The sequence below is a fragment of the Chelon labrosus genome (assembly GCF_963514085.1).
Source record: "Chelon labrosus genome assembly, chromosome: 20".
Lineage (NCBI taxonomy): Eukaryota > Metazoa > Chordata > Actinopteri > Mugiliformes > Mugilidae > Chelon > Chelon labrosus.
In genome coordinates, this window is record NC_140353.1 from 9,392,605 (window position 1) to 9,418,010 (window position 25,406).

The following is a 25,406-nucleotide window of genomic DNA, read 5'->3' on the forward strand; positions in this document are numbered from 1 at the left end:
AGCTGCATGTGTGTGTGTGTGGACTTTTAATATTGTTGCACGGGAGGAGAGTGTCTTCCAGAGGAACGGGCTGCATTGTGCAGCAGTGCAGAGGGAATATATTCCTTATTTTATTCCTGCAGCAGCAGCCCGGACTGGCTTTGACAGGGAGGAGATGAAGGGGAGGAGTTGTTTAGCTCGGCTGGATCATCCATCATCCCTGTCACACCGAATCGGCAAAAGGAAAGCAGCAGAGGCAATCTACCTTCTGTCTCATCGGGGAAGAGAGGGGGGGGAGTGGAAGGAGGGAGGGAGGAAGGGAGGGAAGGAGGAAGAGGGGGAGCGCGGGGAGTGAGGGAGGGGAGAAAGAAAAGAAAAAAACTATTAATATTAAAATCCTCTCCATCCACAGTAATCCTCACGTTTTCTCTCTTTTTCATCTGATAATCTCCGCACAAAACGGAGGGCTTCTTCCTTCCGTTTTATCCACACAGAATAATAGACCTCTAGAAAAACAAAAAAAAAAAAGGCAAAGCTTTTAAATAGTTGAGAGGAGAAGAGGCAGCATTAACCAGACTCCGCTGTAAAACCAATAAAAACAGGTTCCCCTCCCTTCTACCTGGTTAAGGCCTTAACATCCATTGAGCGAGTATATGGGACACAAACATGTCCGCGTTGTCTGCAAAACAGCCGTTCACACGCAACCTGGAAATCATTTCAACCAAATCTTAAAACACCCCTCAAAGGCCGGCCACCAGTCCTGAAACGATTAATCTTAAATAAACGTGCATTTTAGTTTTTAAAATATATTTTTTTTGGGGGAAGAAGGGGCCTTCCCATGAGGAGGTTTGTGGGAATATTTAGTGCGCAACAGTTTTTTTTTTTTTTTTTTTGTTTCTTTTAAAAAAAACATACAAAAAACCCCAAAAAAACAGGAACATAAAAAATCCCAATAGTTAAACATGTGATCAGGCCTGTGGCTACTTTGCAAATTAAAAAAAAAAAAAAAAAAGTGTTTGCAGAAATAATAAATATTACATAACAGATAGGCTGATATTTTTTTGAGTAGGTCATAAATATCAAACAAATAATAATATTAATAATAGTTTTAAAATAAAGGATTGATTCATATTTAAATGTCAATTAAAACTAAATAAAAATCAAGAAAATTCCACGTGGTTTAGAGCATTAAATACAATTAATAAAATCAACTTAAATTATTATTATAATTATTATTATTATAATTATTATTGCTGGGTTTTATTATATTTGTGCCACATGGGAATTAATCAGTGGTTTGCAGTAAAACACTTCAATAAAAAAATAAAAAAAACAGAAGCAATAATAGCAATAATAATAATGTTTTAAAGACTTGAACGCAACATAGAAAAAGTTTCCACTCCTCTGCGGAGGAGAGAAAAATATTTCAGCCAGAGCGATGTTGTCATTTCTGCTTTAAGGCTGTGACTTGGATGGCCGCGGGCAGACACAGGCGAAGAGATAGAGGAAGAGAGAGAGAGAGAGAGGAGATAGCCCATCAAAGCTCATCTGTGTGTGTACCCCCGGACGGCAGTGCCACATTGGGCCGACAGGCGGCGCTGCAAAACGGCAGAAACGAGCACACACAGAGAGAGAAAGGGGCCAGCCGTGGATCTCAGAGCAGGAGCAATTATTCTGGGGGAAATCATTGCTCTATTGTTTGAACGAGCAGAGATACAGTTAAGGATGATTATATATATATATATATTTATAGATATATATCAACTTAATATTCTGTCTTTAAATGTTTTATATGATACCTTTGAATAGTGGCATAACAATCTAAAATCTTTTTTGCTACTTAAATCATTTATTTTTAAACTCAACCAAATGAATCATCAAATATCAAATATATCCCCTTCAGAAAATTGAATTTATTTTTCTTTACTGTGCCAGTGGACCAGAGTCCTCAGTCAGCTGTTCCCATTTACCTCCACTTACACCATCTTTTGGTCTAAAACTGAGATGGGTCGCTGATGAATTTGCTGTGTAATTTGCACCCTTAATTTGCATCTCCTGCTTATTTATCATGTGGAGGATGCATTTGTGCGCCTAAATAAATTGCCTTGGCACGACGTATTTCAGCCATAATTTGTTATTGTCATTTTAAGAGGGCACTCAACACATCAACGGGCAGTCTGGTTTCAAACAAGCTTCTGCAAACAGAGTGCTGGAAGGAAAAGTGAGAGCTGGTGTGTTTTTTTTTTATGAGCATCGGCAAGAAAATGACTCGAACAGGCAACAACGTCCGTAAACAGCTTTTCAGATTGTTGTTATTGTTGTTAATAATGATACTTATTAGACCAGTCCGGTTGGTCAAAATGTGGAAAAGGTGAATTAAGACTTTGCATGTAACACAGTTAATCACACAAAAATCTAACAAAAATCAAAAATGAAATATTTATTACAGCATTTGTGACTGAACACCTTTTAAACATTACGTCACAGTCCTCATACAAGTATTTAATGTATTTTTGACAAAGCTTAAGGGAGACGGCATCTTATCATCTAGTGAGGAACACGTGCTGAAAAAGGAAGGAATTCATGGACATACAATATCAATGCCACAGCAGATCTGAAACTAGCAAAAACATTCTTTTTCAATTGAGGTAAACACATAGAATATCTAACATGAAACAATTAATAGACTGAACTCTGTACGAAGTTTGTTACAATATTCTCTCAGCTTTTTTTTCTTCCCGCCCCCCTGTCCCCCCCCTCCCGAAAAAAAGCATTGAGTTCATAATTTAAGTTTTTTTTCTTTCTTTTTTTTTTGTTTGTTTTTTTTTTTTAGTTTTTTTAGTTTTAGGTTTTTTGGTGCATCAACCATCAAAATGCTTCTCCAGTGCCACAGAATCAACGTTTGTGTCAGCATTGTCCTTATGGCAAGAGTGTTGATCCGCAGGTAAAGAAGCGCCGCAGGATGTTGCTTTTCCACTATTAAGCTTCCTTCAATAGGCTCTGAGCGATGAGAGTCCAGGGTACAAAAAAATAAAATAATATTAAAATAAAAATGTATAAAACCAACACAATCCAGTGCTTGGGCAAACAATTTTTTTTTCCTTTAAAACCTACAGGGCAACATTCATTCATGAACGAAAGAAAAAAGAAAAAGAAAAAGAGAGAGAGAGAGAAAGAGGGGCATGACAAATGTTCAAACTGAATCTTCTGGAGAGATCCGGTGTCATTTAGCAGCCTTTTCCCATCATGCCCTGTTCTTATGGGGGGGGAACAGGACCTGATTGCCCTCTGTGGTTTGGAGCCTTTTTGAGATGTTCCATCTTCTTATTGTTTTTTGTTTTTTTTCTTTTATAGTGCTGTGCTGCGAGACAGTTTCTCCTCCAGGAAGGAGCACACACAGTGTGAGAGAGAAAAGGTTAACCTTTAATTCTAAAACTAGCTCAGGAAACATAAACCATGTGATCAAAAAAAAAAAAAAAAAAAAAAAATGCACAAGTTTTAACTTATTTATCTATACTTTTTATACTACAGTAGTTATAACTCTTGGAGTCTTTCCGTTGTTTCTTCTTTTTTCTGGTATTATTTTTAGGAGCGTTTGAGCGCGTCACATGAAAGTGTACTCAACGCGTTGATGACGGCGCGCGGGTGGCTGTGCGAAGAGAGTGTGTGTGTGTGTGTGGCGTCTTTTCGAGCGTGTGCATCTGTCCGTTCTTTCGCACACGTGTACGTCAAAGCATCCTCTGTTGATCTTTACCAAAAGCCCAAGACTTTACAAAGTGTTCTTGTCAGCTTGGTCCTCCGTTCGGATGAAAGTAACAAAATTGACAAGTGTTTTTTTTTCTTTTAAAAAAAAAAAAAATAATAATAATAATAATTATCACAGCTCATCTGGAATTCTGTTTCTTTAGTGTCAAATTCTGGTCAAAAGGGTTTGCTTTTTATTCTTAAAAATAGTCTCAAAATAGGATTTATTGTGGGCTGCTGCTTTCTTTTTTTTTCTTCTTCTTCTTTTAGTGTTGTCTTGTAGTAGCTGCTGTTGTCTTGGTAGCAAAGTTCCCTTATACTATTGGGCATGGATGTCCAGGCCTTGTCCTCCAGTACTGGGGTCAATGGGAGTGAGCAAAGGGGGTCTCTGTGCAGACATGGCCATTCCCGGGTGCGACGAGGGTCCTCCGTGCATCAGCATGGCGTGGTGAGGGTGGTGGTGGTGGTGGTGGTGGTGGTGGTGAGGGTGGTGGGCGTGGGGGTGATCGGGCAGGTACGCGTGGAGAGGGGGTCCGTGTCGGAGCTGGGAAGGGTGAGATGTCATCTGGTGGGGGTTGGCGTAGGTGGATGGGGCCATGCTCATGCCCATAGGACCGCTCTGAGGTACGTACTCCCCTGGCATGCCTGGCAGACCTGAGAGAAAGAGAGACATTTATTTACACGGTCAATAAAACAGTTTTCCTCGCTGCAGCTCCAACATGCTCGTTCTCCATTAACAGGCCTTAATTCAATTTAAACTCAACTTCACCAACAAAGAGCTTAGCGGATTTTATGACACTGCGTCTGTGACTACAGAGCTTTTAGCCTCTAGAAGTAAAGAGAGACATTATTGCGCTGGGCTATTTTAGGCCATGGTGAGTGGTTTACAATGCCCAATAGCGTTGTGGTCAGGTCTCAGGTTGGAAAATGATCCTCAGTCATCCACAGACACTGTAGTCCTGGAGGATGTGAGGAAAACCAAGCAGGCGTATTGATGTGGAGAAGTGCTAATACTTTTACAAGTGGAACAGTCAATTCCCCAGCTGAATTTAGTGACAAACCGAACAGGCATTCTCTCATGGGGCCGTGGCTCTGTGAACATATTTGATTTAGAATCCCTTACAGAAGTTGTTAAATAATTTAGGACTCAGTTAGTTGTATCACCAAGACAGCGAACATTAAAGGCTTGTTTCCAGCCCTGAATGAGAGCATTTTAAGCAAAACAAAGTGCCGCTCATGGATGCACGGAGTGTGGGTTTTGCGAGAAGAAAGGGAGCGGGAAACAGCCGCAAAGACAGAGCAACAAAGATAAAAGGAAGCGGGAAGAGAAAGGAAAGGAAAAGGAGGTGCGGTATGTTGATGTCCCTTAAGATGGACTCTACTTCATATGTGTGGAGACCTCAGCAGGCTGGCATCTCTCACACTGTGACAGGACCCGGGACACAGAGCTGGCTCAGCAGTGCCACTGTTTGGCTTTTCGCATGGCTGTTTGTTGTAATCAGGAAGAAAAGAGTAAGAAGTGGGGGGGGGGTTTGTTCCTGGAGCCTGGGACTGGAGTATGGGAACATGGCTGGTCCAGAGGCCTGGACCTTGGGGAGAGACAAGTGAGCAGGAGGTCCCGCTGGAGCCAGGGGGCCTGGGTCTGGGATTGGGTCTGTGCTGGCCTGCTTTGTAATGTGAACCCCTGGGGGATTAGAAGCTGTAATAGGAGGGGAGAGGTCGCTGCAAGGTCACTAGGCATGCTCACTCTCTGCATTCCTCCACCTTAGTACACTGCAATTAAGAAATTACACTGGAGGGCCCCGGTAAGGGGAAGAGGAGGAGGACAGAAAGGAGAGAGGGACAGCAAAGGCCAAGATTAATGACCAGCCTCAGTGGTTTGAAAGCTGTGCCGTTTTCTTAAAAAAAAACTCCCTTTCCATGTCAGTTCATTTGAAATGCAAGTGTTTGTCAGGGCAGGTCTCTTAAAACCTCACTACCGGGGTCATAAAATAAATAAATCATTCAGTGGGTTAGGGTATGATGGGCGCCCTCACCTCCATATAACCTAGAGCAGCTCCTGTTAAAAGGCCCGGCAGATGTTTTTGACACTGTAAGCTGGTAATCTCTAGTCTTGTAAGCTGCAGTCATTCCGTTAAGTAGATCTGAGACCCCCCCCCTCTCCTTTATTAACAAGAGTGGTAAAACCATCCGAAGACAATAACTGAGGACACACCGGGCCGCTCTCTCTCCCCATCTCTCCCCATCTCTGCGCGCCTGCCTCCCTATAGCCGCCTGCGCACGTCTGTTATGGCGCAGCGCTCCTGCTCAATGGCTGGCCATAATTAAGTACCAAATATACCATATTGTGAGGCTGTGTAATCAAATCAAGAGAGGATAATATTCCTCTGTATTAAGCTATTAATGTAATTGGTCATGAAGCATAAAGTATGTTACGTAATTAAATAGTCTCAAAATTATATAGGCCTATATTAAGAATTAGCCAACCTGAGCAAATGTTGTCTCTGTGTGGCTGTTTTAGGGAACATTGCTTCCTGATTTGCCTTTTTTTTTTTTTTTCTTTCTCTCTCTCCCCCTCCTGCTGCCATTAGCAAAGACAGGAGGGGACGAGAGAGACAGAGGGAAACGGAGGAAGGGAGAGAGAGAGAGAGAGAGAGAGAGAGAGAGAGAGAGAGAGAGAGAGAGAGAGAGAGAGAGAGAGAGAGGGAGAGGAAGCGAGGACTAGAGGGGTGAAATGATCTTTGTCGGCAGAATTGCCGCTGTGACCCTTCGGAAAATCCAGCCTCCATTTCCATATAAAGGGTTCTTTTAATCAAGGTAAGTGTTATTATATTGTGCCTCATTGGGCAAGGGAGTTTAGGTGTTAAATAAAATCTCGTCTGCCCCGCCGCCTTTGGGATGTGATATGTCTTGATTTTTCAAATGTCAGCACTGTGGCATAACGGCCGGCTTAATCAGACCGCCGCCATTTAGCTGTGTAAGGTCTGCGCTGGTGTGTGAGAGAGAGAGAGAGAGAGAGATTGAGAGAGAGACAGCTAAACAGTGACACAGAGAGACGGTGTCTGTATGTGTGAAAGATGTCCACTCCGTTATAACACACACGGTGTGCATTGCTTGTGTGTCTAGAGCCTTATAAATTTATCCCAGTGTCTCACAGCTCTTGTCTGCGAGTCTCGGGTCAGGCTAGTCGCTGGCCCCCGCCCCCCCCTTAAATCGTCTCCCTCCAGTAAAAAATAATCAAAACACACGGCCAACCCCCCCGCCGCCACCACACCACTGCCGCCGCCGCCACGCACTCATTCCTCCCTTTACACAGCTCAAACCAAACCCCCAGTGAAGGATCGGCCGTGTCACCCACGGCCCGTATATCTCGCTCAGGGACCGTAATGTACTGCGGTGTTCCCGTCTTTGCATATAAGATAATTTGGGCATCAATCCTTCCCCAGACAGATTTATGTCACTCGGAGGACAGTTTCACTTCTCCTTCTTTATCGCTTCACTGGAGCCTGCTTAATTTCTCCCTGTCAGCCCCTTCCCCAGGAGATGTTATTTTTTCCCTAAATGTCCAACATTTGCATTGGCTGTCCAAGATGGGGAGAGCGATGGCGCTGTTGTGATAAATAAATTTGCGCACGCCATGCCAGGTTTGTTTCTCTCCCCCCTCATCCCCATCCTCCCCCCCCCCGCACTTCTTCTGTTGTTGTTCCCGTTGTCTGGCGCCACAAGTCGGGGTCCTCTCTGTCCCAGGATGGCTCCGTCTTTTCTCAAGTCTTCAATTCATTCTTGGCCCCTCTGTCTACTCTTAAAGCATCTTGCTACAACAGCCCCTCCTGTGTGCTAGCTGATAGTTGTTGCTGGGGAGTAGGAGGAGGAGGAGGAGGAAGGGGTGAGGTGGGGTGGGTGGTCAGAGCTTGCTGTAAAATCGCGGCCAGTGTGAGAAGCGGCTGTGCCGGTGAAGTGAAAGGGAATTGTGGGTGGAAAATAAAATAAAAACCCACAGCCCCAAAGTGTAAAAAAACAAACAAAAAAACAAAGAGAAGAGCCCAGTACTTACTTCCCCCTTTTTCTTTGCGTTACAAGATGGATGTTACATGTAGTGCCATTGCCCATCCATGCCCATATTCATCCCCATTCCACTCATAGGCCCTGGAAAGAGGAGATAAATGCCAGAAAAAAAGGGGTCAGCGGGAGTTTGAATCACAGAGAGGTCAGAGACCCACTGATAGAAAGGTCGAGGTTGGTTAGGTTCAGATGGAAAACGACGAAGGAGCAGAAAAGTGTGAAGACTTAGGAGTTTTTTATTTTGCATCCCATTGATCCCTTTGTTATGAACATTAGTGATTTACCCTGATGTGTGTGATTAGAGGTAAAAAAAACAAACAAAAAAAAACACAAGCAAGGCAGGCAGTAGACTGGTGAGGGAACTTTTAAAGGGAAGTGTTATCGTGGTTAGTATTAGGTTTGTGTGGCTGACTTGGGGACCTGCTCCATGCTGAGGTGACTAAATCTCATGCTTACAGGCAAGAGGATCAGTGTCGATCAGCTCCGCGATAACCAGCGGTTGAAAACTGTTGAAAAGTGTCTGGTAAAGCAGGCATGACGGGGCGGGGAGGTGGGACGAAGGTGAAGGGAGGTGGGGGGCGGACTTACCGGCTGGTCGGATCCCCATGTGTTGCTGACCGTCCAGCACGAAGCTGCCCATTGGCTGGCCCTCTGGACTGTACGCTGCTCCTTGGCTCACTGAAGGATCAAGAAGAAAACCTGATTGTAGTCAAAACGTGGACATGAAAAGGGGGAGGAGGGGGAGGGGAGAAGAAGAGAAAACACACCAGACAATCAGCAATTGTCTCAGCTCCAGCCCAAACATACTGTAAGACATTGTGCTCATGTTTGTGGACCGCATTGACTGACGCGTGGCATGCAAACACGCATACAGTAGGTCCTTACACGTGCAAGTGCACACACACACACGCACGCACACACAAGCACGCACTAGTGCGTACGCGCAGCCAGTGTCATTCAAAACCACACTCACAGGAGATACATTGTTCTCCGACCGAGAGAAGGAAGCATGCAGTTTGACAGGATGAGAGGAATTTCTGCCATGGCAGGCAATTCACCCGGAGTCTTCCTCTTAAGGAGAACATGACATACACTTCTAAACACGTAGATAATCCTCAAACGTCCAAATTATTCCACGCTATCAGCGATTCACCTGATTATCTGCCGAGATACAGAGGACACAGTAGCATTCGTTTTGCTTAGCTGCATCTTGTTTTGCTTATTATTAGCCTTAATGAACTAATGCTCTTTGGAGACTGCAGAAAACAGTTCATTCTGGTGGTATAACAGCATTATCTTGGATAATCTGTAATTCGCAAAGATTAGGGGGAGATGTTAGTCATGCTGCGTTTGTGCAGATTGCTGATCGGCGCACATTAGACGCACGCGTGTCAAATATTCACCACCAGAGGAAAGAGACGCCCACATTCGCGAGCGCATCTCATTTTTTTATTTTTTTATTTTTTTTTAATCACGGCTCATGTTGTTTGTTTGAGCGATCTCCACCCCAGCGCGTAGGAATCTTTACGAGACGGTGAGCTTGCTAATCAACAAAAACAGCTTTTCCCTCCCTGAGACAAATTGCTCGGCTTCTTCTTCTTTTTTTTTTTTTTTTGGTAATGCCACAGTCAATGAAGCTTACAGGGTGACTGAATCATTCCACGGGATCACTGAGTGACGTGTGTTTACTGCTCGGTTTGTGCTTTTTGCAATCTGACCACAATAGATATGGAAAATGAGTTTGTTATCAGCGAACAATATAAACCTTTTCTGTATCGGATAGATGGCAAATCAAAGCGCGAGATCAGATTTAGTCGAGGGATTAAAAGTCCTTCTCCTTCTTAAGGGTTGTTTACGTGACTATAAATGAGCCCAAAAATGCGATCTGCCTGAATGACCATTTAAGATCAACATTCAGATGAGGGTATTCTTGGGGGAACAAACTAAAAAAAAAATGCAGCAGAAATAGTAAGGGGAACCCCTCCTTAACCCCGGACTGAGGGGGGAAAAAAAAAATCAAAAACAAAGCAGACTGAAAAAGGAGATAACTCATAAATTGCTGCTAGCGTTTCTGGCACTCCTCTTGTGTCCAATTAGTAATTCACAGAGAGAGTGCTAATATACCTCTCTCTCCACTTAGACTGGGAAATCTCCAATTAGAGTCAATCAGCAAACGGCCCGCACCACTGCTGAACACATCTCATTGAGAAAATGGAAGAGGGAATGAACGGAGGGAGAGGAGAAGGAGGGAGTAGATTGGATTTTGGGGGGTAGAGTGGGTGTAGGACGCTCCCTTAAAAGAAATAAAAGAAATAAATAAAAACCCGGGCTCCAGGCATGATGCGCTTGCCAGTGAAGAATTTGGAAAAGGGTGTCTTCATGCAGGAGGAAAGAAGCAGCTACACTACTGCAGAGCAGCTGGACGGTTGCGTTTCTCTCTGTCTTTTTGTTTACCTGCTCGATTTGACTGGTCAATCATGGGTTGTACTATTCTTCTCCTGGCGTTAATAAACCTGGCACAGAGAGAGAGAAGAGAGAGAGAGAGAGAGAGAGAGAGAGAGGAAAAAAACACAAGAGAAGAGGGAAAACAAACGTTAAATCACTCCTGCATTCACACTCGGAAAGATTCATCACAAGCCTCCACAAAGACAAAACAGTTTTGCATGACTTAATGGCTACATTAGCCTCCGAGTCCTTGAGAGAGGCGCGCACAACAAAACAGCAACAAACAAAAGGGCAATTGTGTGCTGACTTGGGAACCCAGTGAGGGATACTTTTAATGTTCCTTATGATCTATTCCCCCCTCTTTTAATAAAGCTTTTGATTACGTTTGGTTGCTATGGGCACCTGGGAGACATTCCTCAAGTATTAAGTGCAACTTGGGCACAGAAGAACCCTCAACATGGCACATCTCTCTCTCCCTCTCTTTCTCAGTCACTCCTGCAGCCAGTTGCAAACAACACACTCCAACTTTACACACAGCGTACAGTATCCTGCCCACATGTCTTTCTCCAAAACGTAGCAGCGTTATCATGTATCGGCATTTCAAAGTAAGTAAGTCGGGTTAGCAAAGCGCAGGATACAAATGGTTCCTTTCATTGCGCCCCAGCGCTCCACCCTATAACCTCCACCTCCACCCTCCCCCTGTGGGACCCCCACTCTGGCCGCATTGTAGGGGGCTCCGCTCCCCTTCCAGCTGTCTAGAAATGAGGACCAGGCATGGGCCACTCCGTGCTTTCACAAGGTATTGTTATGTCAGTGAGCCCATCAATTAGGCTGTCTGAAGTTTTATCACCGCCACAGCAGCGAATAAGTGCAGCTCCACAAAGCCTCCCCGGCCAGCCTTGCTCCTGCGGCTTTTCCAGCGTAGAGCCGGAGGTCATCTGGAGGTGACTGCCAGCCAGGGGCAACCTTTTTAACTTAGAATGGGATGCCTTGGGCTGTGTCAAATCCAAGCCGGTCAGTCAGGCCAAGCAAACTTTCCACCTTTCTCTCTTTCTTTCTTCCTCTTTCGCCCGCTTTTCTAGTTCAGGCCCACTCTCATTCACTTTCATGAACTTAGTAATACATGGTTGACGTAGCGCTACATGTACCACCATGTGGTTGATATTAAAGAGGGGTTTCAAATCACGTCGGAGCCGTCCAGCATGAAGTCCTTTGCTGGATCCAAAAAAAAAAAAAAAAAAAAAGGCCTCACCGCCCTCTTCTAACATACGGGCCATGGCACCATCAATACAGCTGAAGAACTGGTCATTAGAAGGCAGGGAGAGCTGGAACCAATTTGGGCTCCTAATCCCCCATGAAGCCCTGATACCTGCCCTTACCTTCTCCAATGAACTTAAACGCCTGTAATCTGCCTGGCTCAAAGTGACATGGTTAAACGTACAAAATGCACGGTTGGGAAAAGAGAGACGCTGTGCTCATTTGCCAGGGGGCATCCAGAGTGCAGGTACGCAGGGGTGCTGCGGGCCCCCGAGAGAAAAAGATGAAACGCGTCCACATGAGAGTAAGGGAGAACGAAAAGAGGAGGAAGGAAGGAATGAGGCTGGAAATTATATGATTGTAATGCATGATTTAGGATTTAAGGGAGGACTGAGGATTATGTTTTATTAACTGTGAAAGTATTTTCTCATAGAACAAAGGGGACAAAGCATTGTTAGACAGCTATGCTGTCAGAAATGCCTACAGTGCTTAAAAGAGGAAGACGGTTCCAGCATCAAAACCAGCTGAGCAAGTAAACAGAGAGACATTCCTGGTATCATGCTCACTCTCGAAGCACAGAGTGCGAGGCTTGCCAAAATATATGTCCTGCTTTCTCCTTTTCTAGACGCACAAAATCACAACCATGTGCATTCTTACCTATTCTAGGTCATAACCATAAACACATAATATTAGGAACGTTCTTCCCAGGTGCTAAATTTGACCATATGGTTTCCAGTGACTGAGAAGGTATATCTGAACATACTGGAGGATCAAAGAGTCGTTTTCAGATTACTTTTACAGAAAACGTATGACTTAAAGTATACAGATCGTTTGTGCTCACAGTTCATTCCCGTATATACATATAATAACATAATATGGATATTCAAATATGTTCCCTACAGTCTGCTTCCAACAGGCTGTCTTCTTGTCTGCATTCCCTATTGGCTAACTACAACCGTATCACACCACACGGTCACAAAGGCTCTGTTTTTGCACGCTAAACAAGTTGCCACAGTAACCGGCAGGCGATGAGGTGCACTGAAGGGAGTGGGGGGGTGGTGGGGGTTGACCAAGGGCCCCTCTCGTGGCCTTAGAGCACCTTTTATCAGTCTGAGTAAAGCCAATTGAGATTATCAGAGCCAGGCCTGATAACACTGTTTTCCCTCGACCCGTGAGCTGCTAATGGAGTGTGCTTAGAACAACACACCAGGAATCCTCCAGAGATGACGGCCAGTAAACTTGGACGGACGGTCAGATGGATGGATCTGAGGACCCGAAGCCCTGGGAGAGACACAGAGGTTGACCGCAGGGACTCAGAATTCCTAAACCGCTCGCTAAAACATACGTGCACGCTGTAAATCCACACATCGACACCATGAACATGACCACAACTACCGCCAGTGTGTCCGTAGGCTAACCAGAACACAGGAGGCTCACAGGGGACACTAGCTGAAAACCTCCAACCCAAAGCCCATGTTTTATTATCTACATCTGGTGGCCTAGCTTATTATGGCCTGCCTCTGCTCAGTGTTAGAGCGCAGAAACACACACACACACACACACACAGTACACAGAGTACCTCTCAGCATGGGAACTCCATGCTGTCTTCAAACAAATAATTAAAGGCAAGGTTAGGGGGTCGTGTGGAGGTCATTCGTTGGGATACAGCTCAGAATGTGTACAATACCCCAGGAGAAAGTGGGCTAGTGGGGGCAGCAGTCCACTGCTGTTTAATGCGAGCAGCTGGTTTAAGCCAATGAGTCTTAAACACATTTTCAAGTTGCATATCAAAAACTACACTTGCAGTGCTAAGTACGCTTTGGAGCATGCATGTGAATATGTATTCACGTGTCAGTCAATATGTGTGTACGGTGCATGTCAGCACATTCTTCACACGCCACCGCCAACTGGCCCACAGTAGCACTTCCCGCTGACATGCCCTGAAATGGTGTGAGGGTTGCATGTGTACCAACACATGCATACGTGCAAATGCAACATGCGTCGCCGCCGGACGGCCGACGGCCGACGGCGACCGGCAAGTTCACCGGTGCGCCGAGCGTTGTCGCTGTGCAGGTCGCAGAGGAAAATAACAGGCAGCTATGAATGATGGAGCCATGGCAGCAGGAGGCCACTTGACACAGAGTCTCCACTAGGCTGAATCAACACAGCATCCCTGACTACTAATATGTGCTCTCTCTCGCAAGGGGGGAGCTTCAGAGAGTGCCTCTTTAGGTGTTAAATACCCTGGCTAGCATTCAATGTTATGCCATACCCAGTATGTACAGTATGCGAGTGTGCTGGGGGGTGAGGGTAAGACGTAGTAGGACACAGAAGATTTGATGGGGAACTTACATAATACTTAAACATACACTGTGCTTCGCTTTTATGAAGTCAAGTCCTTCAGCTTTATGAGACTTCCCTTCAATGCAGCAAACTCACTGCATCGCCATAAAAGAGAAGGGCTTTGCATGTTGACAAATGCTGCGGGAGACTGTAAGTTCGAAGATGTAATCACAGCAAACCAGTCCGTCTGACTCAGCGCTCGTCATTATTCTTTTTTTTTTTTTCTTACTTCCTCATCTCAATCTGTCAGAAAGGCCTTGTTTCTGGTTAACTGACTTGCAGCCACACCTGGTAACTCGCTCCTGTTGTCAGCATTCCTTCCCTGAGAAATTGTCATGCCAAACCACCCTAGCCTGGAGCACAGCCAAGAGACAGAGAGCGAGAGAGAGAGAGAGAGATAAAGAGAGCGAAAGAGAGAGAGAGGGAGGGCGGGAGACGAGACGGAGAGAGAGCCTCGCTGCTCGGCTAGCCAATTGCCATGGAGATCGTGAGGGGAAAACCCAGCCAATCAGGAGTGGGGTCACTCGTTTGACGAGTTTGTGATGAAAGAAAGAAACCGAGCCAGAGCCGGAGTGAGACAGGAGAGGGAAAGAGAGAAACACTGAACATATCTATTCCAAGAAGGCTGCTGCTCGAAACGTAGCGCCGTAGAGCGCGCAGCAGAGGAGAGGGCCGCTTTGAAATCGTGACACAGAAATCGTTGACAGTTTACTGCCTTCATGGCTGACCTGCACACACCCATTTTGAAAGCTCATATGCCAAGGAGAAGGGTGGGTGGAGGGGGGGGGGCAAGTTTCCGTTTGTCAGTCAAATTCCTGGGCCCCTGTCTGTCTGTCCATCTGTCTGTCTTTGCACGAAGCTTAGACGCAACACAATCTGAACAAGAACGTGCTGAACTCAATCCATGATCGCTGCCTGCAAACACGACTGTCCTCTGGTTCCTATTAAAGCTCATTGCTTCCATACTTCCGCTTCAGACAGAAATAAAGATTCCAAACCCCCAGCAATTGAGTCACAACTGAATGGAATCAAAGAAGGAAGGCTTTAGTTTGATCATCACCACCCCCCTGAAAAAGAACGACTGAGTGCAAGGAGTAAAAACTCTCAATGTCCTTTGACCAGGAAGTGCATGCAAATTAACCCCATGAGGTGGGTGTGTTTAGTATAAGCAAACACTAATTATGGTCCGGTCAGGCGGTGGGGCAGTCTGGGGCTACTGAACCTCCAACACTGATCTACTGTAGTGTCAACAACAGTGATTTAATCAGCTCACATGGTCCAGGCAGGCCCCTTTTAACAGTTTATACACAGTTTGCCACCAGACTGAACCCACAATATCTGTGGGTTTATCATAAACTATCTCAAAGGAGCTTTTCACGGGCTCCGATGCTCCGGGATGGAGATAGAGGACAGGGAGATAGGGAAGGAACGAGGAAGCTTCCTCAAGCTCATCCTATCAGAGACAGAGTTTCCCTTTTTCTATCCCTCCTTCCCTTCTTTAAGTTAAAACAGGAGTCAAGAGACATGCGCCGGCTGAACATTACCTCACCCCCGTGTTTGATTTAGTGCAGATGTGAAGCGAAGCGAAGCGAGGCAGGATCGTTTTTTAGGAACGTCAGAGAGGGCCCACGTTTAGGGCAGCCACTGTGTTTACATAGTTTTACCTCTGTCTATCTCTCCCTCGTTCTCTCATCCACCGTGCCTCCACAGCCCCCCCCCCCCAACCGCCCCCCCCACACTCACTCTTTTGTCTGCCTCTGAAAGGGGGACTGTTTCACCTCTCCTCCATGGACTTTCACTGACCTGTTTTTCTTTCCCTTTTTATTACTCCGCTCATTGCCCATTTGTGGCATCCCCCCCTCAGCCCTATATGACTAACATTTGCGTTGCTCTGTCAGTCTAGCTGCAGAAGTCATTTCTCTCTGAAACCCGGGGAGTACGAGTCATTAAGACTCCAGTGGAAAATCAGACAAAGAATTATATATTTGTGTTGCAAACTGACAAGATTTAACGAGGAGCTAATTAAAATAAATCAATAGCACTGCGGCACGCTCGCTCTCTGTCTCGCTTTTCTCGCTCCGATTCTCTGTCAGCACCAAAGAGGTGGAATACTGCAGTGTGGGGTGCAATGCTAGGCTAGTGATCGCTTAAAATCTCCAGCCTGTGCATTATGATGAATAAGTGGGAAACTCACTCACTTGTCACAAAAGAGTAAATATCTTATAGAAATATGGGGAAAAAATAATCCTGGCAGCAGCACCCTACTGAACTACAAACATAGACATCTCCCACTATTTACCCTCCCATCTAACACCTTCTCCCCTCTTCCCCCTGTCCAGTGAGGGCATGTCACCTCTGGGCCTAGCAGTCCAGCAGCCTGACCCCTACAGGGCGGGCTGTGCGGCCCCAGCTGCTGACTGTCCGTCAAACACCTCCAGAGCAGCGTTGGGCCAGGAAGACCACGCTTGTTGCCCCTTTGATCCGTCAAGCAGCAGCTGCTGCTCCACACAGCAGCACTTTGTTCCTCTGTCTCCTCACCACACTCTGTCCTACGGCACAAAATCCAGTACAGAAGCGGAGGGAGAGAAAGGAGAGGAGGGAAAAATGTGGGGGTTGCGAGGGTGGGGGTTTTTTAAAAAAGAAAAAAAAAAAAACATTTTTTCTTCCTCCCTACAACATCAACAAGCTCTGACAACGGCAGCGGGGGTTTTTCTTGGCCCCGACACAGCTTTCAGGCATCTCCGTCTTGACGCTTCACCCTCCCTTCTCTTTTTAAGAGATATGATAGTTATTGTTCAAATCAGCCAGGGTGAATGGAATGGACTGAGGCCAAGCCTGCCCCAGGCGTCAACACACCTGTATGAAAGAGACCTTATTGTAGCAACCCGGCATGGCTAACCTGCCCCAGCTCTACCAGTTTTCTAAAATTAAGTGGAACGATGGAAATATCTCTTCTTATGTTTAATTCTTCCAGACAGTCCCCTAATGTTTACCTTAATCGACCTCGTTTTCCCAGGAAGGTTGGCGCCTTTGCCCATGAATTCTGTATTATTATATTACTATCACCAATACACATGGGATTACAGAAAGAGTTGATCCAAATCTACCTTGTTAGCGAGGTCCTCCTTTCTTATCTCCCTTCAGACAACACCTTATTAACGTTAGCGTGGGTGCACAAAAGGTATTTTCTGCCAGCCCAGGACCTGAGGGACCAACAGCTGCGCTCTCGATTGTTTGAAGGGGTTCCTGAAAACAACCAGCATACCTGGGCCAATATTAACTTGCGTCAAATGCTTCAGCACACGGGACATGACAGAGGCCATCAGCGCTGGAAGGTAAAGCTCATTCCTCACAAGACAGCTTCTCACCTTGCGAGGGCTTCCTGCTTTCATACAGGGCCAGGAAGAAATTCAAAAAGAGACATACTAGCAGTTTAGCTGACTCACACGGATATGCAAGTAAGACACACGAGAGAGAGCAGGAGGATAAAGCGATAGAACCCTGCACTGCTATCACCCCAGCGTACTCATCGGTCCTCCTTCTCAGCTGAGAAGAGTGCCACTTTGACCAGATTTGCTGTCCCTTTGTAGGTCTTCTCGGGGAGGGATGGTGTGATCTCAGCTCCCTCCACATCTCCCACGCTATCATACAAATGCATGACTTTTTTAGCTTCTCTGCATTATCTTTCCATCTCCGTTCCTCTCACCCTCTCTTTGTCTCTTGCTCCGTCGTCTTCTGCTCCCTTTCATTCTCAAACCCCCTTTTTTTTTTTTCTCCTCTCGCTCTGCCTGGTAATCGAGTGAGAGATTCCATGACTCCGTGACTCCCCCTTATTGTCAGATATCAAACAGGGCGGCTTTGTGGATTACCAGGGGAAGCTGATAATGACATGATAGAGGCGTGATATTTCAAACAAAATTGAGTGTCAATTGCCTGCATCGTCTAGGCAACACAAGTGTCTGCGTTGCGGCAGCCAGGCAGGAAATAAGGCCAATCTATTTCCTTTGCTTCATATCAAACGTCTCTCTTCTCCCACTCCTTTATAAGACTGTAATGGGTTCGGCTCAAAGAGAAGAAGAGGGGGGCCCGCCATGAGCAACAGTTACATCCCCACGCAACACACACAAACATGCATGTGCCGTACACATGTGTGCGCACAGTTTCACGGTCCTGAATCTAAAAATGCAGAAAGCAGAGGCAATGGGAGGTTGCACGGAAGGTGCCCCCATTTTCTCCACCCCGCCCTCAAACATATATAAACATGCTCTCCCTAGTTTTTTCTATTAATGTGAATGTAGGGCAGTGGAAATGCACAGCGGTTTGAGCAATTAAAAAGTGACACCCAAACCTAGAGGATAGACTGTAGAGATTCTCTAATGCCTGGGTTTAGGTGCCTCTGCGCTTCTTTAAGAACCTGGGGAGCGGAGGACTCAGCGTGCATGTTTGGAAAGGATCCTCCGTCCCACTGGGATGTCATCATCTTCTCATCATTGTGTCCCCGGCATGTGACGGCAGTGTTTCCATCAGGCACGTTTCCATGATGTGTCTGAGTGAGCGTCTAGCACATATTAGTGACCACGAGAGTCATCGGTTAAATGTTGTCAGCTTGCCTCCGACTTCCCTGCTGAATAATTAATCGGAGTTTCAATTGCACATAATCGCTTTGACATACATACGTTTGAACACACGGGTGCGCAAGCAGACACACACACACACACACACACATACACACACATGCGCGGCCACGGTCAGAAGCAGGGTTTAGGGCCAAAAAGCCCAGCAGCAGGCGAGTGATATAAATAGCCGTTGTTTGTGGAGGGGACTGCTGGCAGAAACAGCCCTGACACTGTGGAGCAGACCACAGGGACTCTGATGTGCCTGGTGGCCTGAAGCGAGCCCTCTGCCTCTCAGATCAGCTCCACCACTGACTGTGTGCAGCTTTGACTGGTCTCCCTCATATGTGACAGCCTTAAACAAATACAACAAAGCTGTAGTCTATTCAGCCCGCACTGCAGAATCCGTTGCTCGAGTTTGAGCCTGTGAACTGTCAAGAGTGATTCGTTTGTATGAAGGGTCCAGAACAGAGAAGACTTAAAATCTCATTTCATTTTGTTAATATTAAAATATCCAGATCTGCCACAGTTGTCGAAATAAATGTGAATATTTTTACCAAATGGCAGATTTATCACTTTAGAGACTTGGTATTTTCTCCACCTCATACCTTTGACAAAGCTCTCTCATACGCCGTAACGAGAAGATGATAGAGCAGATATATCTTGGGGGGGTACAGGCAGACACCCTTTACCCTCACTACGAAAAAAGGCATTTCAAGCCGCCCTCCCTCCCACCTCACATGCTCGCAGACTCCCAATTGAAACATCATCGTCGGTAATGGGGGGAATAAATATTCATAAGGCTGGGAATAGAGAAACCCTAGATTAGGGTAATATACTCCACATTGTTCTCCCCCTGTTCTCCCTTCTCCGGCTTTTCCTCTGTATCTCTGCATCTTGTTATGCATGTTTTATACGGGTGGCTAATAGCGGCTAATTCCTCCTGCTACCTCTGATAACTTCATCAAAGTGCGCGCCCGCGTTTCCGTTTGCATGGAGGGAACGTGGCGGCAAGCTGCAGCGTTTATTTCTCACCTCTCCCAAATTGCAAATTACCGGGTTGGATGTGTTCGAGAGTTTGGGCCGCGTTCCAATTAAGGTTGGATTGTTTTTGCGGAGAGGCCCTCTGACTCCCTCCCTCCTCCTCTCCCTTCTCTTTTGTGCTTGGCACCAACTCTACCGATATCTCATCCATAACAGGCCTGAACTGGGGCAGAGCATGGCTTAAACCAACATAGGACTATATTGATTTATAGTGTCCTCCATGATGAGCTTATTGGCCTACACCTCAAAGCCACAGAGGGCACAGGGCCATGAATCACAGCTTCAAAAAATCCGCACACACAACAGGTAAGATTAATACGCTGTGGTGTTGTTCAGGATGTGATTACAACTCGCTCTCTCCGGTTCTGTATCCCAACACACACCTTGTGCTTTAAAGCGGAGGGACGGCGGGAGGGAGGTTAAGTTGAACGTGACACCGCGCAAACAAAGCTAAGATCAGGCTTATTTACACGGCGTTGCAGCACATCCAAACAGAGGGATGGAGGGAATGTGAAGTGTGTAAGAAGGAGGTAAAGAGAAACAGAAAGAGGGTGAGAGAATGAGCATGCCTGGACAAAGAGAAAATACCTTTTAGAGGTTCACGGAGTTTAAAGTGCTCAGCCAAAGAAGGAGCTCCTGTCCTCTGTGGCTCCGACACACACACACACACACACACACACACACACACACACACACACACACACACACACAAACACACACACACGCCCTCAAGGCCATTCTGTTACACCTGGTCACCTTTATCCCTTTTAGTCCTCCACACCCCACCCCTCCTTCCAAACACACACACACACCGCACACATGCACAACATCCAGTCGCCCGACTCACCACCATAGCAGCACCCTGTGGCTAACACACATCTCCTCTGGCCATCTCCCTCAGCAGATAAAACTAATTATTCCAAATCTACTCTGTCAGGTTGTCTGGTCCTCTGGGGGCCTCGGTTTAATTCTCTCCCTCTCTCTCTCTTTGCTCTGTGTGTGTGTGTCACTGGCTCTCACTCAGTCATAAACCACAAAAAGGCCAAGAATCTCTGCCAACTGACCTCCGGAGTAAAAACATAAACAGAGTGACGAGCCGTAAAGACACATATAGCATCGCCGTACAGCAGCTGAAGCACACGGCTTCCTTTGTTAAAACACACCATGCCAAAACTGATTTAGATTTTTCTTGAAATGCATGACCGCACTGAATCCTAATCAAATGCTCTATTAAAAAAAAAAGAAAAATAAAGGCAGCGATCAAGCCTGAACAACTTTGAAAAATCAGATGAGAAATCCATGACATCATCCAGCATACAATCCAAAGGACTTATGCACCTATTCAAATGCTTAGTCCTTCTGTTGGCACTTGCCGCTGGCAGCCGTGTTAGGTTTTAGAGCTAAATAACAGGCCAATATGCCAGGCTTTCCAACTGCACGCCCTGAAAGCCTGTGGAGGAACCATTCGTCCCAATGAGCTCTAAAGGCAAATGGAAGCTCATAAACAGAGACTTGACTGTATAGACTTTGCATTTTATCTTTCAGCAGTTTCCCCCCTTTTATGAGCCGGGGACCTCTATAACAAGGGGAGGAAGGGAGGCATGAGCAAGATGGGAGGATGGCAGAGAGAGAGAGGGGGAGAGAGAGAGAGTAAGGATGACAGTAAGCATGTTAAGAAAGAAGATGATGGCGGAAAGAGCGGAAGAATAAGAATGAGGCTCAGGTTGGGAGAATGAGACAGACGAGCGCGGGGGTCACAAATCTTGCTGCTATTCTAGTACGTGACATCTTCGCTCGTTTGCGGCTGCTCATTAACAAACAATACTGCTGTGAAATTGGTTTAATGACAAAGTAATAAAATTGCTATTCTGCTCACAGATGGCCTCAGGCGCAGGGAGATTCTAGCAAGCTTACTCCGGCTGCCCGTGTGCATTAAGCTGCTTGTTCATGAAAACAGCATCCTACACTTTCTTCCTCACTATCACTATTTTTTTTTTTTGTTTTAACTTCTCTTAGCACAAATGAAATAAATTAACCTACTTTCCTCCCTTGTATTCTCCTTGAATTCTCCCTCTCCCACACTCTCACCCTCTTGCTCTCCCTCGGAGTCTCTCTAGTGTATTCTCTCTCACCCCTAGTACAGAAATTACCATCTTAAAATAAAAAAAAAAAGAAGGGGAGGCCAGCCCACGCAAACGCAGCCCGACTTCATTTCAAACGCAGAGCCCTTGTTATTAAACGACCCACCAATAAAACCAAGCCGTTGAGGAATAAAAGAGCCAAAAGGAGCAGAGAAGTACAAAGACCTCCCTCCTCCCATCTCTCTCCATCTCTCTCTCTAATGCTTTCTCGGTAATGCCTCTTTCAGCTCTTTGCCTCTCTATCTCGCCGCGTCTGGCTTCGCTCTCCTCGCATGCCGTCTTTGCTGGGAGAATTCCACAGCCTTGGAGAGTCTTGGGCTTGTAATGGGAAAACAAGTAAAAAAAAAAAGGCGCTCGCATGATTGTGCATGATCGCCCGACATTGCCAGTTTTATTAAAGCGCCACCTGTTTTTCATAACTCTCGACTCGCACAGAGGTGGGCACCGGGGCTGCTGCGTAGCCTCAGTGGGCGTCCATGCCATGCTATGACCCAATGCGCCCCTTGTGCGAGCTAAAGCGGTGAGCGGGCCCCGTTAAATCACACTGAGCATTTCAACAGGGCTCATGTGCTCACACGCAGCACATATACCGTGAGTGCGCACATAAACACAGTGGCACACATTACCGTCAGCTGTTTAAGACTCCTGTGGCTTATCCTGTGAGTAAAGCATGTGTCTAGATTGCGCCGTGAACAGATATTTGGCTCGGCAACAACTGCTGAACAAAATGAAAAACTAAATGAAACCTGCTACAAGAGGGAGTCTGTTCTATTCTGCCCTGCCAATAATGAGAATATGTTTTTCCAAACGTGTTCCTCCCTCCAAAACAGATAAAATGGGATTATTATTACAGCACAGAGTAAGCAGCCAGATCAAATGAACTTAGCTTGTGGAGGGTGTTGGTAGGGGGGCTGGCACTTGGGATCTGACAACAGAGTCAATTCTGCTAATTAACTGCCAATTAGCGGTCCCTAAATGAGAGGGATCATGATGCCTGTGTTGGCAGTGCCCCGATAGTCTCTCTTTTTAGTTACACACACATATACATTCATGCTCGCGCACACAGACACAACTGAGAGAGATGCACACACACATAGACACACGGCCGCAACCTCTCCACACTGCAGCTGTATATTTAGAAAGCCAGGGGCACGAGATGGCCACTGCTGGGAGTCCCTGGTTGCAGCCAAAAAAAGCCATGACATTTCCATCTGGGTCAAAGTTACACAGATAACCAGCAACTTCTGTCAACTAGCCCACCAATGTGGCAGAGGCAGAAAAGAGTGAGGAACAGGCAGAGATACGGAGCACAGAGAGGGAAAAGGGACCTCAGAAGTCTCTGCGAGATTCATGAGACTTAAAGACTTATAAAGAATGTGGAAAAAAAAACAGGCGGCTAGTGCCAGTTTCATAACTTTATGTTACATTTGGAAAATATTAGTTATTATTTTGCATTTCATAATGGTGTCGTCTGCCAAACCAGAGAATCATAAAAGAAAATCATAAAAAATCATAAAAGGCAGTGTTCCTAAGTGTCTCATTGGACCGAGAACGCAGTTTGGAAACTGCTTCGCTAAGTGGAGGAACAAATTTGACTTTGTTTTTCTTCTTGTTCTCAGATACTACAAACTCATGCGCTTTGCTGTTTGGATTTCGCATGTAAACCTGCAGAACGGCCGCTTTGAAGCTCCGTTGAGTCATATAAACTCTGAGAAAAAGAGAGGGAGAAATCTGGAGAGGATCCATGGAAGGAAAGGGAGAGGGGGGGAAAAGAGAGCATCTGAATGGGAATGGGGAACCTGCTGTGAAGAGAGCCACAGAGCAGTCGGTTTATCTGCAGGCTGTGCTACAGCAGGGCGCAGTCCGGGAGAAGAATCAAGATGGGCTGAAGTTGGGAAAGCAGAGTGTAATGACTTTTGAAACATGTGTCTTTTTTAACTGTAGTATCCTTTCAGCATCTCTGCTTCACCATATACCTGTCTGGTCGCAGACACGTCAATGCCATTGGTTGCACATGTTCGTTTCAGCGCTGCTCAAACTGAAAACGATCGAAGTTTTAATGTAAGGATCCGATAAATGCATACGCAGCGATGCAAGGACTGTTGCTTAAGTTGGAGTTTGTCCTCCTGGTGAGGATAGATTATCAAAAAAGAAAAAAAAAAAAAAAGCAATCAGTGCACCATGCCCTGCTCTGAATGGCCGCAGAGATTGAGCCTATTTCATCTCCTCAGTGGGCACAGGCTGCTTGGCGCCGACGTCTGGCGGATATCCTTCCCTTATCATGTGACCTGTGCTCCGACCGGGGGCAAAGGTTGGCCGCGATCCGCCCCTGTGTCTTAATAACTCACTCATTGTATTCCTTTCTGCCGCTAATTAGAGCCTCTCCCCTGTGCACGTCTGTGTGTGTATGCGACTGCGCATGTAGTCCCCCCTGGGCTGTAGAGTGGAGGCAGAGAAGTAAAAATAGAGTGTGGCTTAGTGCCCTCTTTATTGTTATTAGTGCTCCAGTGGCACAGCAGTCAGTCATCATAGATGCCAAGAACTGACATATTCGCCTCTGACTTGTTCTGCCCCTCTCTCTCTCTCTTTCTCTCTCTCTCTGTCTGTCTCTCTGCCATGAAAATGACCAACTGGCTGCCTGCGAGATGAGGGAATAATGACGGGACGATTTCCTTCCTTTTTTTAGATGCTGTTTCTCTCAGTCATCTGTCATCGGCCTCATCTCCCAGGCCCCGTGTAATAACCCCGCGTGCGTGTGCGGTAACATGCATGCATGCGTGTGTGCGCGCAAGCATTGCTGCAGTGGTAAATAACAGCAGGATGGCTGGTGTGTGTGTGTGTGTGTGTGTGTGTGTGTGTGTGTGTGTGTGTTTATGGCAGTGAGTGAGGGCACGTCGTGCTGGGCCCGACGCTGAGACATGAAAGGATTCGGTCAGGCTCCATTTAGCCCAGACTGATAGCAGGACACCAGGAGCTGCTGAGGCAGGCAAATACGCCGCTAGATACTGTAAACTGTAAACGCTTCTTTGGACACCCGAGTCTGCCGTTTCACCTGCGACACAATCCCAGAATGCCCGCGTGTGACACGGCCCTCACCTTTTCCCGCAATCTTAAACAAATGCAATTACATGTCAGACCACTCCCTAATACTGTTAGCGTGACGCCAGTTGTCTCAAAATGTAAGCAGAGCAAACAAACCGACACAAGCTAATGGTCAACTAATGGCGTCCTGACACGCTGTACACACACAATATCATATAGGGAGAGGGCATGCTTTCCCCCTTATAGTATACATGCGGATATTGTGCACATACAGTACACACACACACCAGCGCAGTGAGATTGTGGACTTTAACCTTCTCCTTTGCTCCCTATTAACACCGGGCAGCTAATGGGGTGTGGGCTACAAGCAGGTGAGGCTGTTAGCTACTGATACAGTATAGGGTAGATACAGAACCAGGTGGAGACAAAAGCTTTCGAAGCGGGTTTGGTTTTCTGTGTGTACAGGTGAGCTGCAGGTAAACGTAAAAAAACAAACAAACAAAAAAAAACGGAGGTGTCAGTTGGATATGGTTCTGGGAGGTTTGACGGGGCAAGAGAAGAGAGAGCGAGATGCACTGTCTATTGACTATCACACAGAGCACCGTTGTGCCCTCGCTGGGCTGCGATTGTGCCGGTGGACAAAGCCCTGATTCAGCACATCCTTTCCCCGAGGGAGAGCTCTGGAAACCGAAGACGGCGGCCGTGCCCTCCCTCCCTCCCCTCCCCTCCCACCCCA

At 46.3% G+C, this 25,406-nt stretch overlaps 1 protein-coding gene across 5 annotated transcripts in view; it reads right to left on the minus strand.

Moving 5' to 3' along the window:
• Positions 1 to 2,151: 2,151 nt before the first annotated feature.
• meis2a (Meis homeobox 2a) overlaps positions 2,152 to 25,406 on the minus strand; it is a 78,878-nt gene continuing 55,623 nt past the window's right edge. For 2 of the 5 annotated variants that reach the window (XM_084568608.1, XM_084568607.1), the window contains exons 10-12: positions 10,240 to 10,298; positions 8,374 to 8,484; positions 2,152 to 4,377 (exon numbers count right to left, since the gene is read on the minus strand). In XM_084568608.1, coding sequence (XP_084424734.1) covers positions 4,043 to 4,377; positions 8,374 to 8,484; positions 10,240 to 10,298 — 505 coding nt within the window. In that variant the 3' untranslated portion in view covers positions 2,152 to 4,042. Of the gene's footprint in view, positions 4,378 to 7,777; positions 7,870 to 8,373; positions 8,485 to 10,239; positions 10,299 to 25,406 lie in introns of all 5 variants that reach the window. The other 3 variants (XM_084568611.1, XM_084568610.1, XM_084568609.1) reach the window with 3 other exon arrangements.